The sequence below is a fragment of the Rana temporaria genome, chromosome 3, assembly GCF_905171775.1.
Source record: "Rana temporaria chromosome 3, aRanTem1.1, whole genome shotgun sequence".
In the NCBI taxonomy this organism is placed as follows: domain Eukaryota; kingdom Metazoa; phylum Chordata; class Amphibia; order Anura; family Ranidae; genus Rana; species Rana temporaria.
The window spans coordinates 71,093,467-71,106,470 of NC_053491.1; the positions used below are offsets into that span (position 1 = coordinate 71,093,467).

The window sequence follows — 13,004 nt, forward strand, 5'->3', positions numbered from 1 at the left end:
TCAAACAGACACTTCACATCACACCTTCCAGCAAGGGACTTATGTGTGGAGTGCTGTATATTATGCTCACCACCGTCCATCTGCTTTATATCAGGACCAATACATTTATTTTCTATATATTTGGTCCATTTAGGTTGAAGAGTATATAAAAATGCAGACAGCTTAAACTTTAGATGTCACAAACTAATGGTTAAGGATAAAAGATAACTATATCTAACATACATACTATATATGACATATTCATTGTAGTTCTTATCACTGTTGCTCTTCATCTCTAAAAGGAATTTCAGTGTGCTGGTACCCTACCATGACATATAGATTATTCAATGCTAACATGCAAATAATGTTTTTCATTATTCATCTGGGCAAGGCATTAAAGGTAAAATGCTTTTGATGTAACCATGTCAGCTGCCTGTGCAGATATAGTCAATAAAACATGGGATTTTTGCTTTGAACTAGAGCAATTATAGAGAACTGACAGAACCGCCAGTATTTAAAAGGGACATATCCATAACTCTGTATAATTTATATTTACGTAATACGCCTCAAAAGCAGGAGCATTTCGACAAAGATTCAACCCACAATTACTTTCATGCTGGTAGTGCCATAGAATGCTGTAAATCATCCCAAAATATGCTCAGCTGCTTGTTTCAAATGATTTCATTTCAATGTTGCAGTCAGGCAAAGTTAAAGGGTCTAGGAACAGACAAATCACTGGAAAGTAAAAATACATATGAAGCGCACTAATGAAGGCAATTTACTATGGTGAGAACACGGTTGGGAAAGCATGACTGGGATTTCCAAGTTGGTGTCATTTTGTAAAGGTTGACTAACATTGCATTTTGCATAATGTTCATACATTTGTCTGGGGTATGGAGAAATTCATTTAGGCATGGCCACGAGGGATAATTGTATGCAGCACAAACCAGAGCCCAGTGCTGCATCTTAAAGAAGGTTCTATGCAGTTCAATGACTGCACTTAGTGTCAGACATTTACGTATGACTGATTTTCCACTAGTGGCAGCTAGATTTAAAACACTGACTGTGATAATGTCTCACATACGTTATGCTCTAGTACGCTGGATCCTTGTACCCAATCCCACATGCCAATTGGCCCTATTACATTTTGGCACAATATATTTAGGCAAAACTAAAGTATCTATTTCTGTTTCAATGTTCTTTTTGAAAAGGTTTCGAACAAAACACGAAAGCATATGTATGATTAAAGGTAGTAAACCATAATTAAATCAAATAGTAGACAATATTCATACAATGGTCCTCAACAAAACAATACCAAGTTAACAGAAGTCATCTATTATTAAGAATATAGAAATCAAGGGTTAAAACTGCCAAAGTCTAAAGTATAAGCATATTGTCATATTATCATGGTATCAAGAGATGTATCTACAATTATGCCGCGTACACACAATCATTTTTCGGCTTGTAAAAAACGTAATTTTTTAGCCTCTAGAAAAAACAATGTTTTTTTCAACTTCATCATTAAAACGATGTTGCCTACACACGATAGTGAAAAAAAATGCTCTAGCAAAGTGCAGTGACGTACAACACGTACGAAGGCACTATACAGGGGAAGTTCCATGCGGATGACGCCACCCTTGGGGCTGCTTTTGCTGATTTCGTGTTAGTAAAAGACGATTCTTGCTTTTCTGTCTGTTACAGCGTGATAAATGTGCTTACTCCATTACGAACGATAGTTTTACCAGAACGAGCGCTCCCGTCTCATAACTTTTTAACATCGTTTAAGCCCACTCACGATCATTTTTTACAACCTGAAAAACTACATATTTTAAAACATCGTTAAAAAATGCAGCATGTTCTAATTTTTTTTGGTCGTTTTTCAGAACCCCGAAAAATGATGTGAAGCCCACACATGATCATTTTAAATGACCCTTTTAAAAAACGTTGTTTTTTTACAAGCCGAAAAATAATCGTGTGCACGCGGCCTTAGTCTTCCACCCCAGAATGAGGGAAAAGCTCAATTAAGGTAAAACAATGTATAACTCTATTTTCCTGGGATAGAAGAGCCATGAGCTCATGTATTATTCAAATCGGCCCAAATAAATGTGGGCCTCAGAACCTGGACCTAGCGCAATGCTAGATGATACACAATAACAAGACAGGAGAGGAACAGACAAAAAAAAAGAGAAGGGGGAAAAAGAAGAAGAGGAAAGAATGTATCCTCCAGACCCAGCCACTACGGCCTCCAGGGCTCCCCAGCTCAGACAGATGACTAAAGATACCTAATCCAAGGATTCCAGACTTTTTCAAATCTGGTCTGTTTATCTTTTACTAAAGTACCATTTTAATGCAAACACTCTGAAACCAGCAAGTCAAAGACTGTGCATGAATTCATATTTCAAAGCTGTGTTACATTGTCCATATTTCATATAACCCAAATGCCATCTTGCCTAGTCTGTTCTTCGGCATTAGTGTTAGGTGATAAAAGGGAGCTGCCATCTTAGGGGAAGTGATGCAATCATTCCTTACAGGAATTTCTATATAGGAACCATTTTTTCTATTCTTTGACAGGAATCAGGAGTGTAATAGGGCACTTCTATCCCAACCCAATCCTCTTTGTCTGGTGTTCAATCAGCCACTTGTGAAACTGGCCATAAACCAGTAGAATTGTGTTCAAAATGTCTTGTTTTTGGAGCTTTCATTCTATTTGCAATATAAAAAAGGTACATCTGGAAAAAGTGTTTCATTCAGGGTCACATCACAGCTGATCACAAGCACAAGGTTCACCAAAGTTTCAAACAGAACACGCGTGCCATTGGTCATAGATCAACACATATATTTTCGAGGAAACAAGAATGACTGAAACGAAAAGCTCTGAACTATACAGTATAGCAAGTATTAGGCCAAGAAATTATTCTTATGATATATGGAATTAAGTGTAAAATAGGAATTCAGAAAGTAATCAGAATAAGCATTTCTGGAGAAGTAGAAAGTACACAAAAAGAAACATAAGCATAGAAATAGAAAGACTAATGCCCCGTACACACAATCGGACCTTTGTCCGACCAAATTCACATTGGAATTGCGATGGAATTCCATCGGAGGAAAAGAGAACATGTTCTCTATGTAAACTCCGATGGAATTCATCGGAAATTTCCGATGGGGCATACACACGGTCGGAATTTCCGATGGAGAAAGTCTGTCTGACTTTTTCCATCGGAAATTCCGATTGTGTGTACGGGGCATAGGACATCAAACTTAAAAGAAGTCAGAGAATGGGAAACAAAGGAAAACATTAAAGAAAATAAGTGACCCGGTAAGAGAGGGAAGGGGGGCAAGGGTAGGAAAAGAAGGGAAAAAGTTTCAGCCTCTTGAGCAATCCAAGTTCCTTCAGGTTTCAAACAGTTAGTGGGCGGTCAAATCAATGTTTGTCTTCAACCGTAGTGAGGACAAATTTTGAAGAAGCCAGATCAAATGTTTTTCTTAAATGAAAAAATTTGAACTGTGAACGTAATTTTCATTTTTGTTTGGGATTTTTTTTTACATATTTTAATGAAACCTGTTTAATATGGGTGGGATTCCATTTAAATAGCAGGTCTGGATGAAACTCAAGAGCTTTGGAAGGAAACAAGTTGACTTAATGATGGCAAGAAAGGATATTCTGATATTTTTTTTATTTTTTACGAATGTTCAAACAAAAATCACACCTGTATGACGTTATACTTGGTTTAAACAAATGTCAACAGAGGAGAATAAAGAACACAGGACAGGACTGAGAGGAGCCATATGATCTGTTCAGCTACGGTCTCTACCCCTTATGTAAATATAGGAACATAATAACATGCTAAGAGCAATGTGTAGAAAGCCTCTGACCTCTGGGCTGTGAAACAGAACTAAAGCAAATAGACATAGAGAATACTAGGTCCTGCACTGTACCTGCACAGCAGCTAGGAGACCTTCTGAAAAAGCTACACGACACGCAAATTTTGAATGCACATGCACGCCCTATTTTACACACCAAAATCCGGTGTTTACCTTTAGAAAAAAAGTTCTGCTTTAAGACGTGAATTTTTTTGCAAACAAAGCATAGTGGGAGGCTGGCTGGTAGAAAAATGAACTACACACTTCTACGTTTAATAAAGTTCAGAAACTCACAGGCGGCTGTTGGATTGCTTTGTTGATTAATCGCCCACGTTGATTTTCTGTGATAGTAATTCATCAAGCTCTATTCTGTGTTAGCTCAGCCATTTTTTCTCTTAATGTCCACTGACTTGGCTGGCAACAGCCTATTATCCGTAAATAGAGATTTGTGATTCGCACACAGTCTCCTTCACAGCTCTGTTCTATACAAAATCACAAACACATAGTAGAGCTCTATCTATAAAGAACGATTACAGAAAGATATACTGTAGGAAAAATCTGCTATATTAAAGTTCTCAATAATATAAAGCAAGTGTAAAGTTTTAGTTTTGAATGGTCGCTGGATATAAGAGGCCTGGGGCAATGCTGTGCTGTAGCATTTATCTACAGATGAAATTTGAGCTCTACAGGTTCTAATAAATCATTATATCTATTCTGTTTCCTATCATGTCTCTCTTTTATCAAATGGCATTATAAAAGGCAGAATACTGAATTCTCTCCATCCCTACTATCATGAGCACGTTGTGATCTTCAGTGCACTTCAAACCACAAACCCTTGCTTTTTCTGCTGCTCAGTGGCCTGAAATGTGTACCAGAGCTACATTAGCCACTCAATAGAGTGTTACAGGTCTTTAATTGGGATATTTTTTTTTACCCATACACATCACCAATAAGCATAAGAGCTCACCACTAGACCACAGTGCTGTCCCACAGAAATCAAATGCATAACATGGCACCAGAAATGCATACCAACAAAAAATATTAATTGTATAAGGCCTTTTGGGTACAGATTCTACTTTGGAACACAGTTCAAGACAAAATCATTAGGTGATATGCAATCTCAAACTAGGGCCTAACACTATCTCTGCTAACAAACTACTGGGTAGCTTTGTTGTCCTTGTTTTTATGCAGTTCACACTGTCCACCTGTAGCCTCACCCTTCTTCCCCAAGAGGTTCACTTAAGCCAACCATAGGTGTATTGAGATTTAGCAGGTTCAGCAGGGAATGACCGAATTTCGATCCATGTACAAGCAGGCTGATTGTACACAAGTCGATCTATCGACACAAGCCTAATTCCTGTTCATCACACACTTACCTAACCCCTCAATGTTGTAATCAAAGTCTTTGACATCCAGCAGGATTGGACCACTCTCTTGCTGTCCTTCCTCCTTATAGAATAGTTTGTAGCCCTGGATCGTAGCTGTATCCTCAGGATCCTGTTGCCATCTCACTGCTATTGTTGTACAGTTTAGGGGATCCAGTCGCAACTCTGGAGACCTTGGTGCTACAAAATATCAGAAATATTTTATAATTGTGCAATAAATTAGTATTATTTGTGATCAATATACCTTACAATATGTATGATTATTTTTGTAAAGTAATTTCTATGATATTTTAGAACAGGGATCCTCAAACTACGGCCCTCCAGCTATTGTAGAACTACACATCCCATGAGGCATTGTAACACACTGACATTCACAGACATGACTAGGCATGATAGGAATTGTAGTTCCTGAACAACTGGAGGGCCGTAGTTTGAAGACCCATGTTTTAGAATGTTAAAGAATGCAGTCTAAGCAAAAACGATTTCTATAGTTTCTAACGGCTCCACTGAATTGCTAATATAGATTTAGCCAACAATTTTGTCTCTTTCCTAGCTGTGAGTTCCAGAATCAGATACTCAAAAAAATGTATGTTTTGCTTGCTTTAAAGTGTTTGTTAACCCAAAACAAATTCAGATCCTGGTCCCTTAAAACAGATTAAACAGCTCAGTGCTTGTGTAATCGGCCCCTCTCTAAACTGTAAAAAAAAAAACTACCTGAACCTGTCACTTCCTGTATTCCCTCTATGTACTGACCACGAAAATCAGGGTTGCTGAGCCACGACCACTGTGGTCAGCGTATGTCCCTTTATCATCCGCAGCTGTCCTCTCTGCACTCCTCTCTCCCCCTCACCCCCTCCTCCTTGCCTGTCAGCTCCCTCTCTGTGTCTCTGTCCCCCTCCCCTATTATTAAAAGTAAAAAACCTACAATGGTCACTGCCAGCCCCTCTATTAGAGCCTGGCATATCACACTATGCAAGTCATTTCTTAAATTAGTGTAAATACCTATTTAGAGCTATCTTCAGGCCAGTCATGTGACTTGCATCCCATTTACAGCTCAGAGACAGGGCTTCTGCGGGAGGCCACGTGATCTTCCTGGCTGACGCCAGAGGGAGATCTTGACCATCTCGCAGAAGCAATGTATCGGAGCTGTAAAGCGGCCGCAAGTTGCGTGACCGGTCCGAAGACAGCTCTAAATAGTTATTTACAATGCTCGTTTTTAGAAATGACTTACATAGTGTGGTATGCCAGGCTCTATTGGCAGTGATTTAGGATTTAGACCTAACAAACACTTTAAAGTATAACTAAAGGCAAAACTTGTTTTTGTCTTGGATAGAGGAGAGAGGGATTGGGACACCTGTCATTTTTTATTGCTGTCTGTGCTCTCATTAGGGAGATTCACCCTCTCTATTCTCCTATTTGCCATTATCATTGAAAGTGAAAGTAAAAGAAAATCCCAAATGTTGTGTTGTCTCCAGAAAAGTAATAGAGGGAAAATCTTCTACTGGGGACACTAGTTCAAGTGACCTGGGGGGCAGGGATTTCCTCTCACTTCCTGTTTGGCTATGAGACATGAAGTGAAACGAAACCTCCACAATGGGGCACAGATGTGAAAAAAAATCTGACAGGGGTTATAACTCTATCTTGCTCTATCTAAAATTTTAAAAAAAAGTTTTGCCCATAGTTCTACTCTAAAGTTAGACTAAACCCATCAATATCTCAAAACAGTAACATTCAAGGCAAGTCGTGAATGATAACCGTCGGTGTTGTTTGTGTTCTCACCCGAATGGTCAAGCCATCAAGTGGCTGGTGTCATAACTGATCACTTGTGCAGAACCATGGCAACTACAGATTAAACAGAAGCAAAGATGGCAGGTTTATTTAGAATTACTGTCCTATTGTTTCATAAGAAATATGTTTTGTTCCTTACGCTAGGTTCCTATATGTGCAGATAGGGGATGCGTGTGTAATCGCATGTGTTTCCCAGCAGCAGGCAAAACACACGGTTCTTTAGACATGCAGTGCGTTTTGGGGAGCGTAAAACCACATGGTGTTGCGGCTCACAAGTGTAAACCTAGTCTAATAAAGACCTGCATAGCTATAGCATGCTGAGCAGAAGTAATGGTCACACACAGTGCTATCTTTTTTTTGTTATTATTATTTGTCATGTATGTACAGACTGTTGCATGGGGGTGGCCAAATAAATAACAGGCATATTAAAACATGAAGGGTTGTGATTTTCCATACAGTTCACTTTCCTCCCCGTCTCCACATCACTGCTTGTGGTGTGACTCTGTACCAGGCAGGCCTTGCTCCCCCTCAGTACTTTTGTGGGTATTCCAGAAGGAATTGGATAACAGTGACCAGGAAGGAAAGCCTGTCCAATAATAATAAGTACTACCAACTCCAAAATGATACTCATGGAGATGTAGGCTTGTAATGCAAAGAAAGGGAAAGGGTGTGTCTGACCAGGACAGGGTTGCTTACATAGAGTGCAGTACTTATCGGTCAAAATACTCAACCGATGTAGCCTAATGTTGCGAAGACAAATTGAGATAACGGTTGTCTGCCCAATTTGTAAAGAAGGACCATGGGTAGAGTAGACAACTCTTTATTTCTTCGCTGGCTCACTCAATAATTTTGTGACTTCACTTGGGTTTTAAGATCACATGTAATATAACTACATAGCTTATAAATTTGAAACAAACAGGTTTGTTTAGTCCAGCCACTGCTAGAATTCTCTACTGACCCAGAAGAAGAAATGCACAAAACGAGGTTGAATGCCTGTCACGCTTGTCTCTGTCACAAAAGAGTGCCCTCTGTGACCTTTACATAGCTTTTGGGTTACCTGACTTAATCTTACTGCTGAGGATGACCTCTTTTATCAATTGCTGTGTAGTCCTACCTACACTTCTTCCAACCAAATTCCACAGCATGATTGTTCTCACAGGAAAGCAAAAACTAAATTTTGTACCAGCACTGGAATTTCGATTAATTAAATAGTGGGACAGAATCTTTATACATAACAAGAACATAAAAGTCTATAAATTACTTTTTTTTTGTTCATCCCCCAAATGTTCACAGCTATCCCAGGAGACACTTTGTTACTAAATCACAAATTTGCGGCATATTTCTGCACACACATACTGCAAGGAACCATAATGCCCATCCATTAGAATCAGACGGCATTTCTGCGCATGCACATAAGTCTGCCATGTGTATGCAGATAAGCTCATTGCCACTCACAAAATGCCTGGAATAAACCAGCGGCGCATCTGTGCACGTGCCATTTTTTAAAGAATAGGGTCATAGGAACATTTTGGAGTGGGTAAGTTCCGGTTTAAAGTCATTTTGTGACTCTTTCACAATTTTTGCAGACTTGCTCTTCCACATTTCTGATCTTATAATAAATATTGGAATTTGAAGCCAATAGAGGAAGCTCTGCATTTCATAGCAATCAATCAGCCACCCTGCATAAGAACTGTTGAAAATTATCTCTAGGCATACATTATTCTCAGTCAGTTGGCAACCATAGACTGGTTTTATCACTGTAATGTAGGAAACATATAGAGTAACACGCTACACTTACAGTGTTCCTCTAAAAAAAAAACCCTACCCCAAAAATTAGACCTAGCGTGATTTTTGGGGAGGACTTCAATACAAGCCCTACCCTGAAAATAAGCCCTAGTAAAGCCCTTGTAAAAATATATACTCTGTTTTGAAAAAAGATTATACGATGTTCAGTGTGTCGCCTTTTGTAACTTTATTGTGGAAAATACCTTAGTTACAGAGCAGCTGGGCGCTCAGGTGACCCGCTGGAGATCCTAACCCTCTTAACTGACGTCAGCGGTCCCTCCCTCTGCAGAGCTCGGAGTGGGACTGACATCAGTGGAGATCTCAGCCTTACCCTCGGCAGTGCTTGAGTGGGGAACAAGAGCTCCGGTAGATCACATGAGCACCAAGCAGCGCTGTAAATAAGGTATTTTCGACAATAATGTTACAAAAAGGAGACTCGCTGGACATTATATAATCTTTTTACAAAATGGATTATATATTTTTACACTTACTTTAACTGAGGTTTATTTTGGGGATTAAAGATGTCATAATGATGACTTCTGGGCTGACAGGGGGAGAGAAAACAGGGAACATAGATAATACATCCCCTGAAAATAAGCCCTAGTGTGTTTTTTATAGCCAAAATTAACATAAGACCCAGTCTTATTTTCGGGGGAAACACGGTAGAAGCAAGGTTTAAACAACACAAACCAACACTAAGAATATATATATATATATATATATATATCTGTCTGGCCCTAGGAATCTGTACAGTTACTACATTTATTATTACAATTTTAAAAAAAGTCTATTAGGCCAATAACGGCAAATGAAAACACAAAAAATACCAACAGTAACTCTTTCAAAAATGGATGTCTTTTAATAATTGAAAGATTTAATTAAGAGCTCATTTACCTCTTATACTGCTCGCTTTGGGTGTCTGATGGGATGTCCAGGCAGATGATTCTCCCCATCCAACTTTAGTTGATGCTGATATGCGAACCAAATAGACACTGTCTGGCTTCAGCCCCTCCAAGAAATACTCATGGGTGGTACCAGGGAGTTCTAGAACTTGAACAGAACTTTCAGTGCTCATTCGAAATGACAGTCTGTAAAGTATGATCTTTCCTCTACAGAATTTGGATGGGATGGGAAGCCATGAGATCAGAACATCTGTAGGGCTGCGGCTCGTCAAACTAAGTTCCGGGGCTCTCAGTGGAACTGCAACAGATAAATACAACTTATACCATCTTTAAAGTACTCCACTATAGGTATTTGTAATTGTTACTACTGTACATACAGTAGGTGATAAAAAAATTCCAACTCATGCCTTACCATCTTCAAGTGTGCTCTGTGTAAAATGGTCTGACATCTGGCTTGCACCCATTGGCATATAGGCAACAATATAAAACGTGTAGTTGCTGGCAGGATCCAGGTCATCGATAATGTAGTGATTTGTGTCATTCCCAATCACCACTTGGTATTCTTCATTGTTTAAACCTAAATAATGAAAACAAAATACATTTACTCTCAAAAATGATACTATTATAGAACTCACCAGCTTTGCATGATGTTAATCCTAACCTGCCTAAATCCAATCAGGAGGCCTTCACTGATGTTTGTTTTCAACTATAGTTTTCTTGTGCTTAGTGCAGTGGTCTGTCTTTGCAAATCTTGAGATTAACCTCCCTGGCGGTATGATTCTTTCAGAAAAAACATGCTAAAAGCGGTACCATTATTTGCAAGGAAATTTGGCGTTTTATATTGTAGGTCTGTAATTTTTAGAAATAACTCACTTAAATCTGACCAAACAAGATTCTAATAGGCATCCCGTGTATTACATTTTTTTAAAAACAAAATTATAAATTATAATATAATAAATAATTATAAATAATTATAACAAATAATAATATAATTATAATAAAAATTATTCAATAATGTAATCAAATCAAAATCACTGAAATTTGCTCAGTCGCAGAATTGTCGCTGTCATTACTTTTATTTTTTTATGACGAATTTCCCCACAAATCGCTATCGCACAATTCTGCAAGTGATTATAATTTATTATCGCTGTTTTTTAGCTGATCTAAAACTATTTTTGACATAAAGGGACACTTTTGGTTGCTATGGACAATCTACAGTTTGCAGGGAGAAAAAAAGATTTTTATTATATAAAATGACATGCAGGACACTGGGCAGACCACTAGGGACAGGGGGGGTGTGTTTTTTTTACATACAGTACTGTAATCTATAAGATTACAGTATACTGTGTGTATAGTGTTTGTTTACTTTTTTGAATTTGGCGCCGTTCTCCGTCCCCGTGCGTCGTAACGTCGCAGGGAACGGAGATCGGCGTCACACGGAGGCACTATGTGAATCGAGCGAGGTCCCGCTCGCTCACACAGCGCGGTGGCATCGCTGGATCCAGGGACAAGGTAAGTAAAAAGTGCCTGTGGATCTAGCGAGGCAAGCCCGAGACTGACACGGGGTTACCGATAGTAGCAAGAAAATCTAACCCCGTGTCAGTCTCGGGAAGACCGCCAGGGAGGTTAAGAGGATAAGCAAGACATGTTTGTTAGACTATAACTGGCCACATACCAGTAGAAATTGAATTCTGATACAAAACGGATGTCCAAAACCAGTCCAACATAGCAAAACAGCAAATGAAAGTCTTGAAGGCAAGCCCTTCAAAGCAACAAACATACGTTCGAAGCTAGCATCACAAGAGGCCTGAATATACACCTAGTAGAATTTAGCAAACATGTTAACAGAAGACAAGGTTGTAGCCTTGCAAGTCTAAGAACCAGATGATTAATGCTATAAGGCCCAAGAGAATCTTTAAACGGAATTAAACTCTGCCATCTTTTTTATTAGGCCCTTAGGAAGAGTGGTAGCCATAATGTGCTAGTATGCGCAGCATATAAGCACATTAGGGCGGATATACCTGTAAAATGATCTCTTCCAGCAATGTGCTGCAAGCACTACCGCTAGTCAAGGGCGCTTCCATCTTCCCTTCATTCCTGGTTCAGTCTGTCCGGCCACTTGAATGGCCGGGTCGCAATTACATCACTCCTGCAAAAAGCGCACAGCAGTCACAGCAAAGAGGGGTGCTGCAAATGTATACTGAGCTGAGCATGAGTGGCTAAATGTTCATTACCACTGACAGGCAGGGAGAAGCATGAATGACAGAAAAGACCAATAGGGTCTCTTCTGTAATAAAAACCATCCCTGCCAACAGGTTTTTTTTTTTTTTTTTAGTTTAATTGTACTTTATTAAATGCAGAAAGAAAGAGGAGATGTTCATTCTCCTAAGACACTGGCATAAAAAACTGGAGCATTATGAGAGTAGGAGGGGTTATATTTGGCTGACTAATGGTGACCATACATGTATAGATTTTTTTAGAAATCCAATCGATGTACAATTCTATTAAAACAATCAAATCCGCAAACAACTAAATAGCCATAACTTCCTTTCTGATTGATTTAAACTTAATTTAGATTGGATTTGATCAAACTGAGTAGAGTAGGGTAAAAATATTATTGATCATTTTGCATCAATCAGCAGCACTGAGATATTTTGTTCGTGAATTTGACAGATCAGATTATAAGATGGTGGAAAAAAAGATGCCATTTATAATTGAATAATCTCACGTTATGATCATAACTTTATTATCAATAGAAATCCACTTCCCCATGTGTGGCATATCAGTGTGGCATGTCAATCAAATGGGTTGTCAACTATAGATTCCTAACCGAAGAGATCATTTGGAAAATAAATGTTATATCGAAGTATGCGTGGCAACCACAACATCTTTGTTTGTTTGTGTCCTAACTCTTGTAGGCAACAGTATAACTAATAAATACTAAGGCCCAGATTCTCAAAGACTTACGCCGTCGTAAGTCCGAATGGGCGCCGTCGTATCTATGCGCCCGATTCATAGAATCAGTTACGCATTAAATTCTGCCAAGATACGAGTGGCGTAAGTCTCCTACGCCATCGAATCTTGGGTGCATATTTACACTGGCCGCTTGGTGGTGCTTCTGTTGATTTCCGCATCAAATATGTAAATGAGCAAGATACGCCGATTCAAGAACGTATGTACGCCCCGTCGCAATTAGTTACGCCGTTTATGCAAGACATACGCCGGCGTAAAGATAAAGCTGGTCTCTAGGTGGCACAGCCCATGCAAGGTATGGACGTCGAAACAAGCGTATCTTTTTACGTCG

The 13,004-nt window shown here is 39.1% G+C and overlaps 1 protein-coding gene across 1 annotated transcript in view; it reads right to left on the reverse strand.

Moving 5' to 3' along the window:
- PRTG (protogenin) overlaps nt 1-13,004 on the reverse strand; it is a 189,276-nt gene that overhangs the window by 82,536 nt on the left and 93,736 nt on the right. Inside the window, exons 9-11 of the mRNA XM_040342732.1 lie at nt 10,113-10,277; nt 9,693-9,998; nt 5,217-5,405 (exon numbers count right to left, since the gene is read on the reverse strand). Of these exons, the coding sequence (XP_040198666.1) occupies nt 5,217-5,405; nt 9,693-9,998; nt 10,113-10,277 (660 nt within the window). The remainder of the gene's footprint in view (nt 1-5,216; nt 5,406-9,692; nt 9,999-10,112; nt 10,278-13,004) is intronic.